Source organism: Drosophila elegans, unplaced genomic scaffold (assembly GCF_018152505.1).
Source record: "Drosophila elegans isolate 14027-0461.03 unplaced genomic scaffold, ASM1815250v1 contig_468, whole genome shotgun sequence".
In the NCBI taxonomy this organism is placed as follows: Eukaryota; Metazoa; Arthropoda; class Insecta; order Diptera; family Drosophilidae; genus Drosophila; species Drosophila elegans.
Genome location: NW_024545855.1, coordinates 4,340,517 through 4,366,311, shown reverse-complemented (window position 1 = coordinate 4,366,311; position 25,795 = coordinate 4,340,517). Strand labels below are relative to the sequence as shown.

The 25,795-nt window shown below is 41.3% G+C and overlaps 1 protein-coding gene across 1 annotated transcript; it reads right to left on the bottom strand.

Moving 5' to 3' along the window:
- Nucleotides 1–91: 91 nt before the first annotated feature.
- Nucleotides 92–24,961, bottom strand: LOC108143021. Its single transcript, XM_017267212.1, has 9 exons — nt 24,513–24,961; nt 18,757–18,817; nt 8,658–9,066; nt 7,420–7,580; nt 6,642–6,843; nt 5,774–6,025; nt 4,769–5,712; nt 4,363–4,575; nt 92–1,158 (listed from the first exon to the last, which is right to left on the bottom strand). Exons 3-9 carry the CDS (start codon nt 9,059–9,061, stop codon nt 881–883), a joined length of 2,454 nt encoding a protein of 817 aa, XP_017122701.1. The 5' UTR covers nt 9,062–9,066; nt 18,757–18,817; nt 24,513–24,961; the 3' UTR covers nt 92–880.
- Nucleotides 24,962–25,795: the final 834 nt, after the last annotated feature.

The window sequence follows — 25,795 nt, the reverse complement described above, 5'->3', positions numbered from 1 at the left end:
TTTGGGCGTTAATACATTTTGACATGCTTACCTAAACACAACAGAAAATGAATGGCATGAGCCTTTTCGTAAATAAATTTAAATTCAACTATTTTTGTTTTAGACATTTATTTATTAATATGTTTTTTTAGGCGTAGACTTTATTGCTTTACTTAATCAGTACAATTCGTTTATCAAATTTTTGTTTATTAATTTTCATCTCCTGTGCTCTGAAGAAGCTCCTAATAATTAGCACCGCCTTACGTTTCGGCTAATAAATAATATAAAGTACGAATAGCAAATAAATAGTTAGGGTAATAGTTTTAAATTGTGGGACCTCGGAAACTAGGAAATATCGCCTTGCACAGAAGCCTGGCACAAAACATTTTGATACAAAATTATTTGGCAAACTTTGTGTGAAAATGTCAGCAGCTCAATAGTTAATAATAAATAGTGTAATAGTTATAAATGCAATTCGCTCGAGGACATTGAAGCAGATTTCTCACTAAACATATAATTATAATTAGCCTAACTTTCGCTAGAGAGATTATAGCTCTAAACTAATTCGAATTTAGCGGTAGAAATGTTCCGTTCTTTGCTTGGCAATGCGCAGATTTAAAATGCTGGAACCTCGATATCCAATCCATTTAAAAGCGCGCATTCGTGACAGATAAAAAATGGTGTGTGTTCGCAAATCAAAAACTAAGAGTAAGCTAATCGTAGGCTTATTCTAGGCTGCAATTAATCTAGGGTTTCCATTGATTTTCATGTGTGTGTCGCTGCTAGGCGAATATTTGCTATTCAAGTCTCATCGAATCTTTTGAAGCTTTCGAGGCATATTGCGTTTGTTCCCAGCTAAGTGTTCCCAGCTAAGTGCGAGAGCCACCCAGATCAGATCTCCCTAGAACTGCTGTCCGTAGCGTCCGTTGATGCCACTGTCGTAGAGTTTGCTCAGCGTGTCCTTGGCGCTGCCTCCGTAGGACGCTCCCGACGACGAGGATCCCGCGGAGGAGTTCGGAGGCGGTCCGTACAACATGGTGGGCGCTCCGTAGGTAATGGTGGGCGTGGGCTCGTGCTGATAGAGGTAGCGCTCCTTGCTGGTGCGACGCTGCACGGTCTTCCAAATCCCAAAGATGCTCAACTGAGCCAGCAGAAAGAGGGCTCCGGCCATAATAAGTCCTACAAATAAGAACAAATTTAAACATACTTCATTAGTTAACATGTTTAAAACATTTTCTCAATGAGGTGTGTGCTAGTTTATTTCTTAAACTTGTAAAACTATCTGTACATTGAAGATGCACTTTAATTTAGTGCATAGTTTAGGGCATAGTTTAAAGTTAGTTTGAGGGCTATTCAAGTTTTATACTTTTACTTTGTATATTTTTTATTTCTACATATTTTAATAATTTGATGTATGACTTATTTTTTAACTTATCAATACCAACATGTGCTAATGGAAGCCTAAACCCCAACTTAACAAAATAGTACATGTTCTTCAAACAACTGTTTTACTTTTTAAATTAAATGATTTAATCTAAACCCTTCAAAAACATTATAAAAATGTTGCTCCAGATTGCGCACTTTTTAAAAAGGAAGTCGAATCAATTGTTTATCTCGAGTAACCGATCTAGTTCGAAAAATTTCGGTGGAAACTGGTTGCAAACCCAGCAAAACTCTCGATAAGATCGCTTCAATGGGCGGAAGACAAGGAACAACAGGCAGAAGTGACCTCGGATCGGCTTGGTTATCACAGAAATCAAAAGTGGGCGCCACTTGACCCACTTTACCGACCGTGAATTGAAACAAAACTAGAGGAGCGAAAAGAGCAATGAATATAGCTTGAAGGCCCCAAGACGCGAAGTGACCAAGTGACCAAGTTTGACAGCAACAAGTTGAAGATAAACAAAAACAATGAGAAATAAAACAGCGACAATTTAATGCATGAGTTGCATATTTCGGCACGGACTTGGAATTGGACTCTCTTGGCTTCACTTTCTATACCCTAGACATCGCATGTTGCCTGCTTGGCCTGGCCTGGTCTGGGTTCTTAAAAGTGCAACATGCCACATAAATAAGCCAGCGGCGGACCTCGGTGGAGGAAATTCGAAATACCGAAGCCGAATCCGAAGCCGGTAGAAATCGGGTGAAAGTGCCGTGCCGTGCCGCCAAAGTCAAAGTCAAAGTCGAGCTGCAGTGCTCAGCTCAACTTGCATGCGTTCAGTTTTTTGTCCAGTTGTCCAGAAATCAGAATTTAAGAGCAACAACAGAGACGACGACATGCCAGATGACTATCAGAGATTACTTTGTAACAATGTTGTGGTTGTTCGTTCCTCAAATGACCATAAAAAGTAAACCGAAAACAAATCAACAAACAAACCAAGAGCCACAACATCGTCATTATCATCATCATCGTCATCGCCATCGCGATCGCCATGACTTGAATGAGTTTCAATAACAAAGTGCACGCACTTGAGTCTTTTATTTATGTATTTGACTCCGGTTTTTTATCTCAACAAGAAGACCACAATAACAGTAACAAAAGAGGGAACAACAAAAATATACAAAATTATAACAATTACTATAAACGGTCCTCGGAGTTGTGGGAGTTTCAGGGGGGCAATAACTGAACTGTGGCGCCCACAAAATGGTAAATAATTTGATGAAACCCGAACCAGAACAAAGAGCCAAGAAAAGCGCTGAGAAAACTTGCACAGTAATGAAAGTGAAGTAATCTATCTGCTTAAAGATTTCCCTTTTAAATGAAAACGTATACAAAATTAAGCACACTTAAAGCAAAATCATATCTGATCAGTTGTAAAAATTTTAAGTTATGTTGATTGCGAAAATCTGAAAACGTTTTAGAACATACACTGCCTGTGAACATTTTTAAGTTGTCGAATAAAAGTGAAGTGTGACTTGAAGAGAAACTAAATTGAAGATTCATTTGCATGTATGTTTTTTTAACGACCAACATGAGCTACTGGGTATCAAGAGCACTAAAATCCTTATGTATGTGACTCTCAGAAAATTGATTGCCGATAAGTAACAAATGTAATTATTCCAAGAGCTTTTAAAACGGAAAAAAATAAATGCAAATGTTGATTTTGGCAAAGTTTCATTATAATAGACAACAAGTAGTAAACGTTTGAAAGATTTATGCCAAAAACTAGCCAGCCTGTATACAAGTAAAATTGCTTAAGAATTACGCCTTTTAAAAGACTAAGACCATTTCAAAGTGAAAAGAAAATAATCGGTAATTTGGTAGCTAACTTCTTCATGTAAAACTCGTCGGTTCTTAAGCAAAATGCCAGTTATGAATTGTTGTTAATCTACGTAAATAGAATATTGCACAATTGTGTAAATATTAGACAATTTCTAAAACAAAGTAATTGATATGCATTTAAATTGAGGAAACTTCCTAGTGATTTGTTCCAAATTAATACCAGAAATTAAAGAACTGAACTATCGTAAATTAAAAGTCATTAAAGTGATTGAAATAATGGAAGAGATTCATTTCTAAATAAATATCAGCGAAGAATGTAAAATGCTCATAAACTTTGACAAATTACAGGGTGTTGTTGATGCGGCGTTAAATTGGCGCTCTGCATGCCAAAGACGAAGGCCAAGTTTCATCTGGGTATCTTCTGGGTGCACACGCATCCAGTTGGCCAGGTGATTTCAGAGCAATGTGTGCGGCAAATGAGCTTAAGCACGGTTAGAACCGTTGCAACGCGTTGCTATAATTGCTTCGGCTTGTTCGCCTCTGATCTGCCTTGAAATGCAGAGCGTAATTTCCCCTGAAAATTACGGCTGATGTATGGTGTATGGTGGTGGTCCAGTGGAGTTTCATCTGTCTAACGAGCTGTCATTTTAACGCTTCAACGCGGCTTGGAAATTGCTCCACAAAAGCAGTGACACATGGGAGATGTAGAAACTCAGGAGCTGGAAAGCCAGTCCAGCATCTCACCGATGGACAACAAACTGTGCAGAAAGATTTTCGCGCCGCACGAAAACGAGGCGTGCAGAATCCTGGTGCACAGCTTCGGATGAACTACTGACCTGGTCGTGAGTTAGCAGAGACACCAAGGAAAAGCCAGTCAAACAGCCCAACATCATAACACAGAACACGTTCTGGACAACGAAGAACCCATTTTAAGGCCCCTTGCTCAAGTCGGCAATGATGAAAAATTGATTCATTATAAAAATTAGCGAGCCAAGAACAAGCTGAGCGCCTCACGATGCGAGTACGACACGATGTCGTCCAGGAAGGAGGAGCAGACGAGCTCCTGCTTGCTTGTCTATGCAAATCAAGCTGGCTTTGATTTGGATTTGAGCTTGATTGGTCTTTTTCACAGAGCCCCCGGAACGAAAAATCAAACTTACCATAGCCATTAAGGCAAGTGAGCTTGTCCTGGGCCACGCCCGCATAGGCCTTCTCATGGGGACCAGAAACGCTGTCATTTTCATGGGTAGTGGTTGTTCCATCCTCTGGCTGGAAGCCAAACTTGTCTGTGATTTGTATGGACTGCATGAGCAGTATGTTATCATCCACAGGGCCCACATCACGTCGATGGCGTGTGCTGAGCAAGAACTCGGCTGCAAGGAACGGGGAAAAGTGTAAGAATGCTTTATTCATCTATCAATCTAAATATTAAAAATCTCGTAAGATTACAAAGGTTACAAATATCTAAGTATTATCAACATTGCAAGACGACAAATATCGAAATGTTATCGACATTGTTAGGTTACAAATTTCGAAATTGTATATGACACTAAATATGACACTTACCACCATCAGTTCCATTCAGTACCGATCGCTTCTTGCGACCATAGGAAACCAGAGACTTGAGCTCTCCACTGGCGCCATCCTCGCTGTCGCAAATCACGGGCTCACAACGTGGAATGCAGGGCGTAACCAAGGCGCGGAACTGGACCACTTCGCTTGAAGGAAACTTGAAGGCGTCGAACTGCGAGAGCAGCACCTTGCGATTGTGCGCCAGCTTCTGGATGGTGCCCATGATGTATTGGTCGGTGGGGCAGCCATTAGCATCGATCAACGTTATCTCAGCGCTGTCGGAACCATCCATGGCCACCAGTTCTCTGACGAAGATCTCGTACGGGCTGTTGGGTTCCACGATCTCGAAGCGGAGGGCCAGCGGATCGCCAACCTCGGCAATCCTCTTCATGTCGCTGCCATCCCGCGAGGTTATCTTCATGATGACATTGGGCGAATCAATGGTGATCTCCTCACTCAGGGATGACTCAATCTCTCCAGTTACACCCAGGTCGACATCATTCAGTACCGTTTTGTTCGTCAAATCGTATTGACAGGAGACAGCCAGTCCAAGATCGGAAGAGGTGACGATCATGTCGTGGTGCTGAATCACAATGTCGTTCATGTATCTGCCATACGCACTCTGTCGGACATTGCACTCCAGATCATTGTAACCCATACGAAAATCAAACTCCAGGGAGTTATTCACATTCACAGCGCAGGATTTGGGAGCTCCCTTGGCATAAACCTTGCCATCGAAGAGTTTAGAGGTCCTTATCTTGGTAATCATCTCCCCAGAACGGCACTCAATGGAGACATTATAACACGCGGACAGTTCATAGGTGGCTGCCTCGGGAACATCCAAGTAGGGATCCATTACATCAGTTAGGGTAGCTCTGCTGTGATGCGACAGGCGGCAGACCATGTCCCCAGTATCATTATAATCATACGAATGGCATCTATCCGGAATCAAATTAAATCAAACGGAAATCCAATTGTTAGACCCTGAGAATACCTTACCTATAAGGGGAGTTCAGGCAGAGATCACGACACTCGTCAATGGTATTGATGTCCTGGTAAACCGAATCCACTGTCTTCAGGATCTTGCCCGAAATCCGCTTGAACTCGCACAGCTTGCTAGGCTCCTCGGCGCAGTTGTTCTCCAGATAGTCGGCTCCATCGTAGGGCTCCACGCTTCCTCCGGCGGACAAGGTAATGCGGTCCATGTCGGACAACTCACAGAGACCCGAGTGGCGGTAGTAGTTGGCCGATCTGCGAGGATTGAGTGGTATAGGACGGAAGAGTGAAGGGCGGAAAGCGAGTGGCGAATGTAGTGGAAGAGAGCAAGCGGAATGGATATTAGATAGATATTAGGAAAGAGTCGCAAGTCCAAACGAGAGCAATGAGAGCAAGGTAAGCCGCTCGAAATTGTAAAATAATAAAGCATTATTTGTGGGTAACATTACTTCTATTAAAATTCAGTATTATCAAATATTTAATATCTCAATTTTCAAATAGCCCACATCATTGTGGAATATGCGAACAATTATGCAAGCGTTTGCATTACAGCCAAATCTTTAGAAGTTAGTAGTAGTAAATAAAATAAACACGTTTTTATAAATTAAGTTCTTAGGAATAATTTGTCTTAAAAAAGTAAATAATATTATTTTTTATAAAATGCTAGTGGTAAAAGGATATACAATTCTTAGCACGATACTACATCATTGAGTTCAAGTTTCTCTCAAAAATATGAAGAGATTATAAATTCTTAATGACCCACAAAAATCACTTTACAGATCTAACTTGTATTTATCCTTAGCATCACGTTTTACCCATAAGAAACTAGAATTCTACATTTAGAATCCATTCTGATTGCTTTAACACTCACCGGCATGTGAATTCGGTCTCGCCCAGGCAGAGTTCCAAACAGTCCCGTCGCGACAGAACCGTCTGACTAGATTTGACGTGCTCTGGGAGGCGGTAACCTTGAACGCGATCAATGCACCAGGCCTTTGAGCAAGGACGCACGCCCAAACACGATTTTTGTGCGTAGATGGTGAAAACCGGAAACTGCGAGCGCGAAAGTGAACCTGAAAATGCAGAAAACGCAGAAAATGCGAAATGAAAAGTGGTGCTTTCAGCGGGAAAAGCGGGAACGGCAACGGTGGTGTGCGTATTTTATGCGTTTTACGCACACGCCCCTTCACTGCAAAGTAACAGGCGTTGAGAAACGGGCAAAAGCTCCAGCCTTTTGGAGCTGAGCGCTGAGCCACGACAACTGCATCGACATTCGAGATTCGACTGGGGAAGGCTGCAGAAATTATGCGTTACTGTGCCAAAAGCCAGTTTGGCTGCAGAATGGGCAAAAATCTAGTTTGCAGGCCGGGCCAAAAACCGCGTCGTGCGTAAAGCAAAAGGTGTGTGCTGCTGTAGGTTCGTTTGTATATTTCTGTTTTCTGCTTTTTCGCGAAGCAGAGCGGACACGCGGGTGATTTATGCCCCCAGGCCACGACAGCCGAAGCCACAACCTGCATGAACTAGAACTCAGTAATTGAGTAAATGAATGAATGAACGAACAACTCAGAGTCGCCTGAATTATTGAGCTTTCTTTGGCACAAAAACAGAGGAAGAAATATAAAACGGAATTCTCACACTTTCTAACTCACCTGGCAATTTATCGGCGGTCGTCTTAAACAGCACACACAATCCGGTTTCGTAGTTGACAGCGCTGCAGGACTCGTTATTTTGGCAGGCCTCCAAGCAGTCGGTGAGCATTAGAGTCCCGGGCAAAGTGTCCAGCATTTTGGAGGGAGCCGAAAGCACGTAGCTGAAAAGTGTGGAGAGATGATTTATAAATGAGATCGATACCGCGATACCCCGATGATTTATGATCCCCGAACCGGCTAATAGATATCCACAGCGAATGAAAACGAAAGTGGTCGGACATTCTACGATCTTAGGTCCATGCCGAACAAAAGACTCTGGCAACGAACTTGCCGCGGGCGATGACTTCTAAACAAAGCCATGGGATTAGTCACGTTTTTGCCGAACAGTGTCACTCCTAAGGAAACCACAAATTTGCATATGACAGTTGCCAGTTAGCAATGTTCGACTGCGGTGGTGCTGGATTCACCGCTATCTCGTCTTCTTTTCTTCTCTTCTTACGGAAATGAAAATGTTAATTGGCCCAGATGTTGTCGAGTTGCATTTCATTAAAAACTTATGAACTTGCGGCCTCTCTATTGTTGTGTCGCTCAAAAATTCAAATATTAGAAGGAAAGCAAAAGTGAAAACAAGTGGCCATAAAATGTAATCAGGTTTCTATAATGCCGGCGGTTGTGTAACTCTTTATTGTTTTGTGACAGTTTTGAAAAGGTAGCGGTGATCAGGGGAACATCTTTATCTTTGATTATACAATATTTGGAAAGTCGGGTTACTTTTGGAAAATGTCTATTTAACAAGGTCAACTGTATTGTATAGGTTATCAACCCACTCAGTAAAATAATAAAAGTATTATTAAGAAGGGGTGCTACGTAAGAGGGTTTTGCTGAATTAACTTAAATAATTAAAAATCTTCTTTAAACGAAGAAAAACTCAAGAAATTCTGTTCCTCTGATAATTAGCTAAAATATATTTTAAATTAATAAAGCGGTTGGTTGACTTGCACTGGCAAAAACAAATTGAAATATTTTAACGAAATATAAAATCCTTAAAGTTAATATTGAAAGGCACGATTTAAAATTACAACATTTTAATTAATGTAAAAAATATAGTACTTTGAATGAATCCTACTTGTTGTAAATGCATTACATTTACATCATTGTCAAATGAATTAATAAAAAAATTTAATATTTCTGTACTCAAAACCTCACTCAAAACTTGAAAAGCCTTGGGTTAAACTCACCCAGTAATGATCTCGAATCCAATCATATCTGGATCGCACTCCTCTTCTTGAACTCCGACTGGTGCCTTGTCCGTCTTCGCCTCCGGCTGAGGCTCGATGGGCGTGACTAGGGGCTTCGGCAGCTCTCCGCTGCCACCAGCTGGAGCCCCAGATCCAGATCCCACTGTGGCCGCTTCCAGATCGCCGTTTCCCTCCGTGGTGCTGGTGTTGCTAGTGGTGCTGGTGGTGCTGGCGGGTGTGGAGCCACCAGATGGTGCTACTGCCGGCGACGAAGGCGTTACATTGGTGCGCGGATTGGTCTGCTTGACCGGCTTGACAGGACGTTTTGTTTTGCGTGCGGCGCTGGCGGCGTCACTCGCAATTAGGCAGATCAGTAGCAGAAACGTGCAGCGGCGTAGAAACATTTTGTCTGCAATTGAAATGGTTAGACGGTGTGAGTACATAGATTTATCAGAGTTATCCCCCGGGAGAAAAAGCTAAATGTTAATTAGGCAACTAATTTCACATTACGCGCAATTTATGTAATTCCTGGTGTGCACTTTATTAGTTTGGCGTTAGTCTTAGAAGACCAACGACTAGGGTTCCTCCACGGGGGCTTTGCTCGCCCAGGAATGAAAACGGAACGGAACTCTGTGTCTTGGATGGTATTTAAGGTATGCCCCAGGTGTTTCTTTATGTTCGAGCTTTAATTGTCTGACTTGTTGGCCGTGTGTTCGCAGCGTTTAATTAAAGCCGCAAGCAAACTTGGCTCTATCCATTGTGCATATACAACAGTTGCACCACCGACAATCAGAACAAAAACATTGCTCAGGCCCTCAGTGGTGTGATGCTTTATATTAAAACAAACCGCTGTCTGGGAACTATTTTGGGTGCGCGGAACGGATAGAGAGGCGTAGGTGGCACCGTGCTGGGGGAAATCCCAATAGATCCCAGACCCCATGGGCCTAGATTTCCCCTAGTAAGTATAGGTGTTCTGATGTTCCAGATACTCATACTATATAGGCGCTTTTAGTCTCAGGTGTGATAATAATCATTATTATTAAAATTTTAGCACTGGCTTTTTACTGCATAATAAAACGAAAACTGACTGAAAACTTTACCGGAAACATATAACTACTCCATATATTTTTAAAGCATTCTTTTGGTTTCAATGATTTAGAGAAACACTATATCGGTGCTTTCAGCCTAGTGTAATTACAAAAAAAATATCCTGCCTTCCTTTACTGCACAATAAATTTAAAGGTAAATTTATTCCCTAATGTATGGAACCCAAAACTAGTTTAAAACAAGAAAGAAAGCAAACTTCGGCAAGCCGAAGTTCATATACCCTTGCAGCTATTGCATGAATTAAATACTTTTGAAAACATTTAAATTATGATTTACTTGAGTATATGCTGAAAAACATTGAAACTATGATGATTTGCAGCTCAATTATTAGATAGTTATTTTATATATTTTTATTATTTCTATGGGAGCTATATGCTATAGACGTCCGATTTTGATAAAATTTAAACCATAATTTTGAAATAATTAAACATTGCTATATGTCGAAGAACTAAACAAAAAATTAAAAAACAGAAAAGTTATAATTTTTTTTTCATTTATTTTTCCGATTGTTCCTATGGGAGCTATATGCTATAGTCGTCCGATTTTGATGAAATTTAAAACATAATTCTGAAATATTTAACCATTACTATATCTCGAAGAACTAAACAAAAAATTAAAAAACAGCAAAGTTATAATTTTTTTTCATTTATTTTTCCGATTGTTCCTATGGGAGCTATATGTTATAGTCGACCGATTTTGATGAAATTTAAAACGTAAATCGGAAATATTTAACCATTACTATATGTCGAAGAACTAAACAAAAAATTAAAAAACAGCAAAGTTATAATTTTTTTTCATTTATTTTTCCGATTGTTCCTATGGGAGCTATATGCTATAGTTGTCCGATCCGGCTCGTTCCGACTTATATACTACCTGCAATAGAAAGACAACTTTTGGGAAAGTTTCATGTAGATAGCTTTAAAACTGAGAGACTAGTTTGCATATAAACGGACGGACAGACGGACAGACGGACAGACGGACAGACGGACAGACGGACGGACAGACGGACAGACGGACATGGCTAGATCGACTCGCCTAGTGATGCTGATCAAGAATATATATACTTTATAGGGTCGGAAACGTCTCCTTCACTGCGTTGCAAACTTCTGACTGAAATTATAATACCCTCTGCAAGGGTATAAAAATGGCGATAACTTGAACCCTCTTTCAGTTTTTTATTTTTTCTTGCGAGCAGTTTAATATGCCAACTTTATAAGAAGTCATTGACATAACAAACATATTGTCGTCTTAGTTCCTTGCCTCTGTCATAACAATTTGCTAATCCAATTATGCAATCTCTCTTCAAACGCGCTAAACAATTAACACTAAAGCTGGCAATCTCAGATCTACAGCAGTATTTTCTTCTTTTTTTTTTGGCGAATAACTGACTTTTTCCCGCATTTCGGCGTGAAAGTGAATTCAAGCTGTGTGTGCCCCATTCATAAAAAGACAAACAAAAAAGACATTTTCATGTTGTTAAATATTTTAATGCGTTTCGGCTGTCGATCGCCGGCTAGAGCGTAAAAAGTAAGTTTCACTGGCTGGCAATAAAAAAAGGCAAAGCCGAAGCCGCTTTAAAACAGAGATTCACTGCTGAACCACCTGTGAGATAATCTAAAGTGTGGCTCATTATTTTGCCCGAGAGACAGCGAAAAAGATTTAGCGGTTAATAAGCGGCTGCGTGAGAAAAGATTTTCGTTCGGATTTTCATGATTTTAGTACTTTTTTTGTTTTTCTTAAAGCTCTATCGCTGGGCACTTGTTTAATGTTTCGTTAGTTACATAATTAATTATGACATGGGGTATGGGGTTCGCCGGCAGGTGGGATGCATGCAAAACCAGGGCTACGCCCACGCCTGGGATACAGTACAGCCTCCTGCGACTGCGACTGCAACAACAACAGCTCACACATAAATTATGAAAGCCAAACAAGAGTGGAGTGGAAAGAACCGTTAATGTTAATAACATGCTTTAAGACATTGCACTAAAAACAATATGAGGCTGGCTGGAACCCCTTGATCATCTCGGTGGTGCGCAGTGTGCACCATTCCTGTGCTCGATTGAACGGGGAAAAAATACGGAGGAGAGAAAAGAAGACGAGACAAGAGTAGGAACCAGAGGCGAACTCATTACGGAACGCTCACTTCCACTTGCAATTAGTTGTATGAATGAATTTATGCTAATTATAGGCCTCGACAGGCAACGCAACGCGCTTTTAATAAGCCACCGCGGGCTGAAACATTGACTGTGCTTTCAGTCCCATTCTTATCTGCCGTCTTTTTCGGTTTTTCTCTGGCCCGGCCTGGCCCTTCCTCCAAGTTTTTCTTTCGATTCGGTTCAGTTTCACCTGCTAACCCACAAATGTAATGAGCCGTTGACCAAAGTGGACAGAAAAGCCAAGAGAAGAATGGCCCAAACCAGAAGAACGGTAAATATGCGTGTGTGCGGCATGCGGTTAGTTTGAAATTTTGGATTTGGAAATAAGAAAAACGTTTTTTGGTTTCAGCACAGCACTTAGAATTTCCATGTGAGCGTGACCGAAACCGTGAACCTCCGAAAAAAGGCCGGCTACATTTTAATTAAACCGCTGCTGTAATTTGTGGCCAGCCAAACGTTCTTTTGTTTTTCTGATTCTTAGTCCCAGATTTCTGGCTTATGATTCAACAGTTGATGATTTTCCCTCGCCGAGCTATAAGATATGTCTATCAATTTCACTAATTGAACGTTAACAAGCCGCCGCATTGTAGCTGAAAGCGGTTTTTCCATCTATCAATCATGTAAACTACTCGGCAGCGATTCCAATCGAAGAGAAAGATACAATTTGGTTAGTTATTAGGTGAGACCCGGCCATTCGCAGCTGCTTCCTAGTGATGTTCTTCCTTGTTAATGCTTGGCCCATAAACAAAAGACTCGAGCAACGAACTAACCATATATGTACGAGGCTTTGATTGCGGCCTGCAGAGTTTCCATTAAAATTTGCTAATGGCTTTTTGCCCCGTCTGAGTTTTCCAGCAAGTGAAAACAAAAGATGAACTCATTTGCCGATGAAAATCTAATTGAAAACGTTTAAATTGAATTCGATTTGCTTAACTTACTCACCGAAAGGTCAGCTCTCTGAATATATTCAATAAAAATTTCTCTAGTTTCGTATGCAGGTTCCCACAGAAGGCATAATATTTTAGATCGTTCGATTTGAATTTATGCCAACTAAATGCCAAATGCTAATTGACTTTGCAGCCATAAAAACAAAACACTTTCTCAGTGCAAAAACAAAGAACCTGACTGCAGGCATTGTAAGCTGTAAGACAGCCTGAGCATGCATAATAAATGTGGCCCGCCATGAAATGAGTGCTCTATACTCTACTAGAAGGAAGCAGCATATTAGCACTGAAGTCGCCTAGTCGACGGCATTATCATAAACTAAATATAGCAGCAAATATCAATTTGATTGTGTCGGCCGAGAGCGCACAAATTGAGACCGGTGCACAATGGCGATTCAGTTCAAAGACTTGCACGCTGAAGTCTGTAGATTGGAGACTGGAGACCAAAGACCAAAGACCGGGCTGAAACAGGCATTGTGTTGGCCAAGCAAGTACCGTTCGGCTTTGCCGCATGTCCGGCTGCTGGCCAGTGATAAATTATCACTGTTGGCCGAGCCATTACTTTTCGGAAATGTACGAGGTGAGCGACTGCAGTGGCTCAGCACCACCATCAGCTTTACCACCTTTAATAAAAATGGGATGGAAATCAGAATGCTTTGACTATGAGAATGCGCTTTTGGCCGATGGGCAAGCGGTAACCGGAGATAAACAGCCGGCTTTGCCAAGGCGTTGGCGTTTATTATGCAAATATTTTAGCCTCAACTTAAGACCGCAAATTAATATTGCTCAGCTTGGAGCTGCAACTGCTGCTGCAACTGCAGAACAATGTCGCATTCATTTAACGGCACTTGGCTGATTGTTATTTAAAGTTCATTTCATAACAATTGTGCTGCAGTGGCGAAGTGGTGCTGATCTGATGCTTTGTCCGCTTCGCAATTTACTACTTTTGCATAGTTAACAACTTGATTGGTAGCACTGGGCAAGCTGACATTGAAATGTAGGCCTTGCCATCATCGATGCCCGCCAATGATTGTTGTCTTCTTTGTGTTCTCTGTTCTGTTCTGTTGTCATGCTGCATAAGTGGAGAGGACTGGTTGCAGCCTGTTGCCTGTTGCATAACTAACAATGTTTAGAGCGCATAAATACATGGCCACGGCCGCAAGAACATCTCAGCGCACCGCATCGAAGCGAACTCCATCTAACATCTAACATTCAGAGTAACGGAGTCCCGTACAAATGCTCATGACATGCAAAGGAATTTCAGTTATGTTTGGGCCGCCCATGCGGGGCGTTTTTTTCCCCCTAGAATCGACGGGATATATCCCCAGCCATTTAGCAATGCAAATTGCGTTGTTTAGCTTATAGATAATGTCATTCAGAATGCTCTCGCACAAGTATCACAGAAATGCTTAAGGAACTTCGTGCGATACAGAACAAGTTTGCTGCCAAAAGCCACTCGATAAATGCCTGTGATAAGGCTCTAGAACGACAGTTGGCATGGAAAGCAGAGTCAATGTACGGGTAGCATTCTTCTAGCCAGAGACGGCTGATTTTGATTAGTTTGAGCTACGATCTGTGGTATGCTTTGTAGATCAGTTAGATTGACAGTTTCCAAACCCTTCACCATTCAGTTTGACGACCATCTTAAATCATTAATGGTCAGTAAAATACAGAAAATTTGGAAGACTCGCCAGAGTTGAACCATAAACCAGGCACTAAGATGCTCATAAAGAAAAGTCAGAAATCTTTAGCAAGAACTCCAGGAATAAGAATTTAACTTGTTTTGTATTATACAACATAAGTATCTACTTCTAAGTAAAGCGTTTACCATCACTATTAAACTGAGATTCCAGGATGGTCATTTATACTCATAATTTGTTCATATGACATAAAACATAATTTTATTTGTCTATGAAAAGTGTTTAATAGACAATTTTCAAACCCTTTACTGTTAAACTCAGATCCCAGAACCGTCATCCATAATCGTTTATGGTTCATATGACATAAAATATCTTTGCGATAATACCAACCCAAGGAGTACCACGAACATGTCTCTTGGAAAACACACATCACCGGCTACAACTTAATCTTCATCAGAGCAGACAACACTAGAAAACAGTTTATGGTCATAAGCCTGGCAATTAACACTTGACATTCTTTTCACTTTTTGTCGGTCGTTGATACGTTTTAGGTCCGTCACAACAGCGTCCACTAATCACATCATAAAAACACATTTTATTTGAACTACGTGACAAACAGAACTTTATGGCCAGTGCAAGCAAAGAATCCAAGAAGGGACCGCACCGCAGAATAGAGAGTTCTTTGGGACGTGTGGCCAAGTGCGTTTCGCTTTCTAGCAGCCCACATTCTAGTATTCTAGTATTCTGGCCTTCACCTGGCCATTCTTCGGCTCCATTGTCCGATGGCATCAAATTCTACTTGAGTGCTAATTCGAGTCAATAAAAAAGCGTTTAAAAGCAAACAATAATGAATGCTAGTTGCTCTGGCGGCCAGCTATTAGAAATTCTAGCAAACTGGCTTAAAGAAGCACGCAGAAGTGAAAGAAAGCCGGTCAGACGTAAATTAAATGGAAACTGCCAGGCGAAAAACAACAGAAAAAGCGTGGTTTTTCGAAATCGAATGCTCAGGCGGCGGCACGTGTCGCTGGCTCGCTGGCTCGCTGGCTTTTCTCTTTCGGGAAATTCTTGGGGCCGAGACGCCTCATAACCAAAAACCAAAAACCGCTGACAGCTAAAACATAAATCCCGACAAAGCCCCGAAAAAGGAAACGGCTTGCTGGGAGACGACAACGACAAGAGGAAAAACTATCCGTAAAAAATCTTAACAAATTGAAAAGCGCACGCCAAAGTCGCATCATCATTATCGAGAGCCAGAAAACTGGACCTGTACTGGAAACCAGGTCGCTTGGCGGTCTGTGGGCCTCCCACAGTCGTATGATTTATGCCCGGCTAGCTGTTCACCCACCAACCAAGCAACCAGGCAACTAACCAACCCATGTGTGCGTTGCAAATTTACGACTCAATCAAATGCAAATTGCAAGAATTTTGAAGCTGCACCTGCTGTTGGGGGTCTTTTCCGGCTTCCCCAGTGTGACCCAGATTCGATGGAAAAACGGTTATAAATTGCGTGAAAATGCATTACGCAAGTACAAAAGGCTGTGAATGGTGGCATCAACATCATCATCCACTGCCAACAGCCAAGCAACAATGTGAATTGGTCGCTCCAGTTTTGCTGGCTAATTTATGCAACATTTGTTCGCTGTGGCAGGTGGAAGCTGTCGGCGCACGTAACTGTCAACATGGCGCAAACTAACTGTAAACTGCATATGCCAACAGCCACCCACCCACTGCAGAAAATGCAGGAGAAGCCACTGAACCACTGAACCACCGAGCCACCTTACCACTTTTGCCACTGAACCGACCGCGCAGCTAATTGTCGACGCTTTTTGCATTCAAGCCAATTTGCGTTCACATTGTTGCCTGTCTGGCTGCTGGAAAACCGCTGCCATCTAAATATCTAGACTCGAAGCTAGAATTCTGGCCAAGATCTCGACTTTCAGCCATATCTCCGATTAGAATGTGCCATTAACCCATTTGGCGAGCGACTTTTCGACGATTTGGCGTTTTGGCGTGAAATGCTTACAGAATGTGCAATTTAAATGCGGTACGAGGCAGACGACAAATTCAATTAACCCATTAGAGATAACACAATTGATGAGTTGACGACTAAATACTTAGATAGCCAATTTATTTTGGTTTGTGCTTTTGTGATAGTATTCTATAAAATGGAAGGTGGTTTATCTCTTATGATTACCTTTTATTTATTCAGATACAAAATAAAACACTTAAAATATGTTTTGTTTTTGATACAATCTCGGAATTTAGCTTTTGTAGGCTAGATATAGCTTTATAAAGCCTTCCCTCTCTTGCAACTAGAAATCATATTTACACAATGCTATTTTCCATTCCTTTTGTCGCGATTGAAATACCTTTCCGTCCAATCATTTGTCAACAAGTTCTGTATGCACAACAGGTACAGGCGGACCAAAGGATGAATGGCAGGCACTTAAATATATGGCACTCAAGGGGTTAAAAGCGGCTTACGGCAGCTAAGACAACAAACAAACAAACAAACGAACAAACATCGCGGGAAACAAACAAGTTTTGTGTTGCTCAAAAAGACACTGGCCTAAGCAAACAGAAGCAGAAACAATTTTAGTTTGGCGCTGGAATGGGATTTGTTTGTTTGCCAGATGGATTGACTGATTGATAGACTGACCGACCGAATGACTGGCCACTGGCCACTGGCTTTTACAGCCTTATGATTTCGCCTTTTGCCGACGCTGCGCTAATTTGTTGGCATCCAGCGAGTGGAATTGGCCAAGACAGGAAGGCAGAAAAAAGCTGAGAGAAGAATCTGGCAGAGGCAGAAGCAGACAAACGCTGCCGCCACAGACAACCGCTGCCGTCTGCAGAATTCCAGGTAATTCTCCGTTTGATTTATTAACCATCATTACACACATTCGATGGCCGCTGATCTTTTGCTGCTGCCGGGCAATCAGAATCAATATCTCAGCATCTTAGCTGGACTTCCGGTTCAGGTGTTTCTGTTTCTGTTGCTGTAGCTTTTTACATCCATTTGCCAGAGGAAGAGAAACCAAGTCCTTTTGGAAAGGAAGCTGAGACTATGGACCCATAAATAACCACCAAAAACAGAGTCAGTAGCCCAATTGGCCACGTTTATATATAGAACGACTCACATTATATAATTTGCACTGGCCAAGATTTATGACTCGGGGCACATTTGCCATTTGTGGCGATGCGATTGTGGCTGCTTCCATTTCGAATCCGTCTTTAAAACGCAATAAATATTAAAGCCGCTGGTCTAGTCCTCTGCGTGCAATTTATTCAGTTTATTCGCGCTGCCGTGGAATTGTATCTGCCGATAGGCAGCGTACAACGCGAAAATGCTGCATCTCAAAAGTGGAACAGGCCAACGGCATGCAACTCAACGGCAACAGAAACAGCAACAGAACTGGGCTCCCTCTCTATTCATGGCTTCTTGGCTAACAATATTCATTGCACAATTATGCCTTGCCTGATTCTTATACCAGATCATAATGCTTTATATAGATAGCTAATTTATGCTGTGTCTGCACGTCAGTCAGGTGCGAGGTACATGTATACCCATGAGTGTAGAGTCAACCCACGCCACATTATTTGCTATTTAAGCGGAGAGCCCGAAACTGGGTCGATGATATGCACTGGAATGCAGTAGCTGAATTCGGCTTAAACGATTTACACTTTGTTGACAACCGATTCGGGGAACCTCTGCATTAATTGCACCTGAGTCTTCATTATGTTAACTACGGGCTTCTTTTAATACTTTAAACGCACTAAATCCAAACTTCCTTTCCAAAACCATGGGTTTCTTTAATTTATTTGAAACCCATTACGGCTCTCAATTGAAGAGAGGATAAGATCTCCCAGTTCGTATAAAAGTTTACGACCGAACAAGTGCCGCACTGCAGTTTTCCATTTTCCACCTTGGCTCCCCCATTAAACTAAATTTTTCTGGTTCTACGGTTCTGTTTCATCGTTCTCACTTCATTTTGATGAATATTTAAATAGTTCCCGTTGTAAAAGTAACAACCAACTTCCGCTCCCCGCCTTAAGGGGTTAAAACTTTAGAACGATTGAGTTTCCAGTGAATTTCCCTATGAATAATTTGACTTAACTTGATGGAATACAAAAGTACACATAAATCCTGCCGGCTTTTAAATAGAATTCTCATTCCGTTGTCGATTCTGAGGGAAAGAAATGACACTCTGAACTTGACATAACCCCTAGCCATATTTGATTTGGCACATACCTTAACTGTTTGCTCTCGTGGCTTCAATCCTCTCAAATCGGGTCTACTTCCTTCGTCGTATCTGTAAGGCAAACAAATGCAAATTAGTTAAATATTTGCTTACAACAATGGAGCCGGTTTTTGAGCCACAAACCCACTTAAAGTACAGGCGATGCGATACAGATCTGGGCATCTGCATCTGCGGCAATTGAGTTTAGTGTGACAACGTTTAATGTGAAAACGAGAACTAAATAAATAATTTTTACCACTGGCAAGGCAAGGCAAACAAACAATGAGATGCAGCGATAATTTCATTAAAAGAGAGGAGAAAACTTAGGAAGATCTACAGCTCTACTACGACAGCAGCAGCAGCGGATGGAATGGATGGTGTATCCGTCTTGACGTCGAGCGCTTATCTGGAGTTTGAATCGTCAGCAGGTGACATTGAAGTAATTTACTTGCTGTTGCCAGTTTCCACCGCTACCCACACAATTTATTTGCAACTATTTAAGCGAAGAGAAGAAGGAAGCCAAGAAATCCAGGCCGTCGTGGCCCGACCAAAAAACAAAAAACAACAAAAATAAATAGTAAAAAAGCCAGGCCTGGTAAACCAAGTATTATTAGCCAGAGTCTCAGTCACTCAGAGAACTTCGTTCGTTTTCCCCGCAAAAAGCCAGAGCTTCTTCTCCAGCTTCTTACTTTATTATTGGCTGACAGTAGTGTCGTTGTTGTGCTGTGTTGTGGCAGTGGTTGTCGTTGTTGTGGCAACGTTGCTGCTGCATTTCGCATTCCATGCTAGCGAAAGTTGACCTAGTCGACGATCGCGGTTTTTGTTGTTTGTTCGTTGAAGGCGGCAGGGGTTGCAAATCCAGCCGAGGCAGTGAAAATTTGCCTATAAACAACGAAATTAAATATGGCCAAAAGCCAAATAACTTAACTAGCAACTGAAGAACAACAAAAATACAAAGTTCTTGGTAGACTTATAAAACATTTTTTAGCCGATACCAGCGATACCATTTGATATGCATTAAAATATATACGATTGAACTTTAATTGATTTAAATCATCAAAACAAAGTTTTTAAAGTATAACCATACACATTTATTTGGCAGCCCTCAGCTTGAAGCTTCCTTCATGTAAATCCTCAAGCGAAAAGTGTGTTCCTGGCCGATCTTCACTGTGTTCTACCAATTACCAACTGCCAACTGGCAATGAAAACATTTGCACAATTAAATATGCATTGCACGATGATCCCGATGCTCGTTTCTTTTTGGCCACTTTCTTTTGGCAGTCTTAAAATGCAAATTGTCTTGATGATGGAGTGCCGAGCATTCTAATCAACTCGAGATTTCTGCAAGATCTTAAACTCTTACTTTCGATCTGTATCAAGTTGCCCCCTCTTCAGCGCTGACGTCAGCAGTTTAAGTTTAACAAGAGGTTTCCGCTGGCGGCGATGAAAGAAAATAAGTACGACGGCAGGCGGAAGCCTAAGCCTCACAGACACTGAACTGTAACACTTTCTATTGAGGTCGGCCGAAAAAAACAGCCAACGAAATAATAATAAAATGGCATTGAACGGGTGTAGATGCGGCTAGAAAAGCTCGTGGTTCATAAAGGCGGAGAGGCATGCATGGCAAGCACAATGGAAATGCCCAAAAAATGCCAGGCACGTTCTCGTACCGGTAAAAAACAAAAAACAGAAACGAAAAAAAAACAACCCACTTACACCAAAAATTCAACCTATTAGTGTAATTTTTCTTTCAATCTCTTGGCTCTTCTTTATGTACACTCCCGATCTGAAACGCAGGCAATGTCAAAATGTTAACAGCATTCAATGGCATCCACCGACTTTTTTCCGCCTCACAGAAAAATGGGTCTTATAGGGGTTTTGGGGGGTCTGTAGGTCGGTCTGCGGCGCTTTCTTTTGTGCACCCAGCCAAGATTTTTGTCACGATCCCCAGGCTTTAACGTTTATTGGATTATTGTCATTAAATTTGTTTGGTTTCGCGGAAAGTCTTGAAAGCGAAAACACGGACGGGGAGAAACTCTATAGAGGGTTTGGGGGAGGGCAGTCCTCGCCACGAGTCAGAGGTTATCTCTAAAGAGGCGCTACTCGGTTTGCAGTGACCTTGGGTAAGGGTCACTTATTGGATATTTAGAAGGCTAGGACTTGAACGGAGTATGGACCCATTTTAAGGAACTTATCTTATGTAAATTAATTACTTATTAGAGGTAAATTTAAATTTACTGAATTCATTCATTTTTTTATGAATATAATCTCTTGATTGACTTACACTTGTCTTTATTGATGTCGTTATGTTTATTTAATTATTGTCCCAATCAACTTTATTATTTCGTGTTTATTCCTGTTCATTTGTTTAATGAATGTAATGGCTGTGGCCGACGGCATGAAATGAATTTGTTATCCTTCGTTATAAATCACCTAATCTCTAAACTGTAAGCATTATTAAATAAAGATTTCGTTACCTTTTTGACTAAACTTATCTTTGTCAGTTTATTTTTCGATTAACTTAATGATTTAATTTATTCTACTCTATTTGGTGATCGCTGACTATTTTGTGGTGATTAAATTTTCTTTCTGGTCAGCAGATGTCCCATTCTCATCATCCTGTAGTATGCTTTTACTTTTCCACTCAGTTCAGAAATTGTCGCTTTTCCTTTCTGGCATTGGCGGCAGTCAGACAAATATGTATGAGGCACTGCATTCACATATCCATCGGCCACAGCCAGCTGGCAAATGTCAAAGTTTAAGCAAATACAAACGCCTTGGCATTGGCATTGCGATGGCGATTGCCATTTGGTCGTGCCAGATGGGTTCGAGTTGCACCCAAAGCGTTTTCGGCCTCCTCTGCTTCGTTTTCGCGCATTTAATCGGCGACAATCACAAGGCTTTTTTTGGGGGGAAGGAAGGGGCTTGGACGTTTTTATTTATGGCCAAGGAAGCCAAACAAGCGAAAGTCAAATTCTTCAACGATTATTTCTTGCTGATTTTCAACGGACGCTTCTTCTGTCTGAAATCGTTTGCCCAAACTTTGGTGTCATTTATCCCCACCTCGAGTTCATTTTTCTTTCGTATTTCGTATTTTTGGTTTTTGTATTGCCTTCAGGCGGCAGGAGGCGATGCCAACTCCTGCCATTGTCTTCGATTTGACTTTGGGTTCATTGATATTTCGAGTGTGCGAAAAGTGAAACTCTCAATTGTCAATGTCCGATGTCTCTGCCTCTGAACTTGGCTCAGATATTTTAGCCTCTGGCAACTGCCAACGCTGCAACTGCATGCGAAAGTCTTTTACTTTTCAATTAATTTTCAATTAAAATATTACCACAGCAAAAACGGCAGCAAAATACTTTCACACAATCGCAAATTATTTCGAGCAGCACTTCTGAATAAATTAGCCACACTGCATGTCTTCAAATCGGACATTTTTCAATGAAAGCTAATCAAGCGAAACAAGCTAAGATTTTGATGGACGACAGGTTGTGTTGCAGCATGTTATTAGCCTTTAGAGATATGGCTACTATCCTTAAGCTTCTACCTAATAAGTATATTTCACATTGTCAAAACAGCTACCAAAAAATCATGGGATAAACTGTACTAAACTATGCCAGCTAGATAATCTTCTAGGGAAAATCTGATGTGTAGAAAGCTGCTCTCATTAGATGATATCATCAGCCAATTTCCTCCGATCATTTCTTAACCCAATTTCTTTGCGTCTTGTGTATAAATTATAAAGCGACATTAGCCTCAAAAGGTGCCAAAATCCCAAATGCAAAGTAATCCAAACAGTTATGTTACTTCCCATCATCCGTCGACCATTGTTGGTTAAATCTCTGCTAATTGCCGGGCCCAACAGCCAACTGACCCAAAAGTTGACAATCGCAAATAAACAAAAATGGAAATTTGGCACGCCAAAAACCAAACAGTAAAACCGTTTACCCAAATGAGGCTTTCAGATGGCAAGCTTATAGTCGCGGTTGGCAGAGATTTCTTGGCCATGACAACTCTAGCGGCGGTCCATCAATCAATTTTCTTGGATAAACTGAAACGGAAGCGGTTTTTCTGCCTGACAATCAGCAGCACAATCGCAATCTCGCTATTTAGAATCTATTTCTCGATTTCTTCTCGACGACAACTTGGTTAGCCATTGATGACCACTGTCAAGCCGCAAAAGTAAATTATAAACTGGAGGGAATAGAAATAGAAAAAAAACCATATAGCCGTGAAGGTAGAAATCAAAAGCGCGGACTTGCGCCAAATGTCAAATTAAATCTATCAATTTCACAGTAGAATGAACGCCCAAATGCGGTGGGTCTGGGGGTCCATATAAAATCCGCTTGAGCAGACATTTGAAATTGCTTTGCTGACACCCAAGTGTGTGGGGAGTGGCTATATGGTGGATGCTAGATGCTAGATGCTTTAGAAACTAGATGGCTCTAAGGCACAGCTGCTCTACTGGCTACTTGCTACCTGGTGTTGTGGCATTTGATGTTGCTTGCTCGTAATTGCAATGGGAGAACTTTTTGCAGAAGGCTAATCAACGCTAACTGCAACAAACAAGCTGGACAAACAAACGTAAATTGTTTTCCAAGGCACGGAAGCCCAGGTCCAGGTCCCAGAATATTAAATGTACATGACAAATTGCCAAGCCGAAGGCTAAGGCTCTTGGAGATTCTCTTCTTTTTTGCCCATTTGGCGGCAATTAAAGCGCACGCTTCGTCTAATCAACGGCGACTGGCAGGCTGAGTAAATGAATAGCTGCCAGGCGAAAGAAGGCTGTGTTGTAACTGTCATGTCATCGTGATGATGCCAACTCCCTAGCTTCCTCGGCTTGATGGTAGATGGTAGATGGAACTTCGAAGCCCAGTGATGGCCAGTGCAATTATTGCGGGCAAATTTAAATACCAACTCCCCAGACAACACGGTAGCTGAATTTCAATGGATCATTTCAACCGGTGGTCTCATCTGTGCTCTCTGGCTTTAACCTGGGCCTTCATCATCAGATGGCCCTTTTATCAGAGTCCCAGTCCTGTTCTATTATCTTTTATACTACACTCTTTGGATGCGGGTTCTGCTCTTCTGACACGTTGCATTGTGCATTTCACACCACATCTGGAGCTTAATTATTTTAATTGCCCGACTTGTGTTTGCTTTTAATTGTGGGGACTCTAGATGATCTATAAAAGACAGCACAAGACATGGTAACTTAATGAATCCGTTGCCAATTAATGCAAATGTTATGGATGCCATCACAATTACAATCTGTATACATTATCGTTGATTGCAACAGGAATGCTAAAGCAAGAGAAGACTCGTCACTCCAGTCCTTTAAATATAATATTTTGTTAGCCAAAAAAATACTATTACATATTCTTTTTGTATTTTTTTGCTGAATACAATTATTTTTTAATACACTAAAATAAATATAACAAAATATAATGTAGACAAGAATTTGAATGTTAGTTAAAATGATTTGATTTTTTTTTTAGAAAAAGAAATAATTTACTTGAGTTAAAGCCTTCAATAAAAATATGTTTAAAGATACCGGTAAGTGAACCGCTATTAAAAACACTTAAATTATTTATTTTGAACTCTACCAGGATCAGGAAATTCTGTAATCAATCGACTAAAGGTTATTCCCAGAGCAGATTGTTCGAACAAGAATTCAAATTCTTGCCGATCACTGTTTCTGGATTTCTGTTTTGTCATTGCCCATTACATGTGTATGGTAAAATGGTAAAAGTTAATATACACTCACTCAGCAAGAATAACGTGCAACTGTGACTTCGTGAGTAGTTTCAGTAGTGACCGAAAAGTATCCTTTCCTTTCGGATTGTCTTGTTCCTCCAAGATTTTTGGCTATCGATGCTGAGTCACGCTTCACTTTCGAGATGAGTTTTTTTCATGTATGCAAATGATCACTGTTTGCTGATTACACACATTGCACATTTGGTGGGTATTGAATGTTGCACTTGACTTTGGTTGTTCCTGTCAAAGCCACGGATTTATTATATTTTGTGAATTTTTTCTTTTATTTGTCAAGTCGCGATCGCTGCGAACTTGACCGTCGGGAGTTGACCGAATAACTAAAGTAAGCGTTGGGCTAATCAGTCGTTATATAAGTTGCTCTCGGAGGAGTTTTGAGTTCTTCTGGGCTGAAGTTGCTGCTGATATTTCTTTTGCGCTGCTCGCGTGCGTTCGCCTTGACAATGGGCAACGTTATAAACTGCTGTAGACCATGGAGCTCAAAAGAAAGCCACAACACAAAGCGGCCCCGCAAAGAAAGCCAAAGAAATGAGCCGCAAACACAAAAGACTCAAAGCCAAACTCTTGTTTTGAGTTTCAGTTTGAGTTTGAGTGAGTTTCTCTGGGGGAAAAGCGAGTACTTTGTGCTGGCTTTTGTTTGCATTTCACTCGGCCAGACGAAGACGCTCTTCTCGGGCTCTCTTCGCTTTAGCTGATCTCTTCTGAGGCAAATGTGGCATGGTCCATTCATAATTTCGATTACCAAATCCTCCGGCAGAACCGAGAACCGAGAAGGTTCAAAACGGGCACACACGACGTTCAATATCATTAATTAAATTGAAATCAGTTCACAAGGGGAGGGGGAGGGCTTTGATGGAGAACTAGAATAAGGGGGAAAATCAATTTTGCCCATGAGATCGCACTTAGTCGAGTTATTGGTACATGAAAATTATGATATTACTTCTAGTCTGAATCGGGTGGTTCGGTTCTCAGTCTTGTGGTCAGCCAGGCACTGTCGTGCGTTTTATGCTCCATAAAAGCTGTCCAGCACCGCAGTTTAAATGAATTAGGAGCCCAAAACGAAGTCAACTTGATTAGAAAGGTGCGGCAGAACAGAAGAAAAAATCAAAACAGCCATCAATCGAGCTGCCAAAGAAAGTTACATACTTACAGCGCAAATTTCTATTGAGCCATTAACATGTTAAGCTCATAAATTGAACGATTCGTCGCTCATCCAATGTAAACACAAGCGATCACAGAACAATCGACACAAAAGGCCACCGAAAAATGAATCTA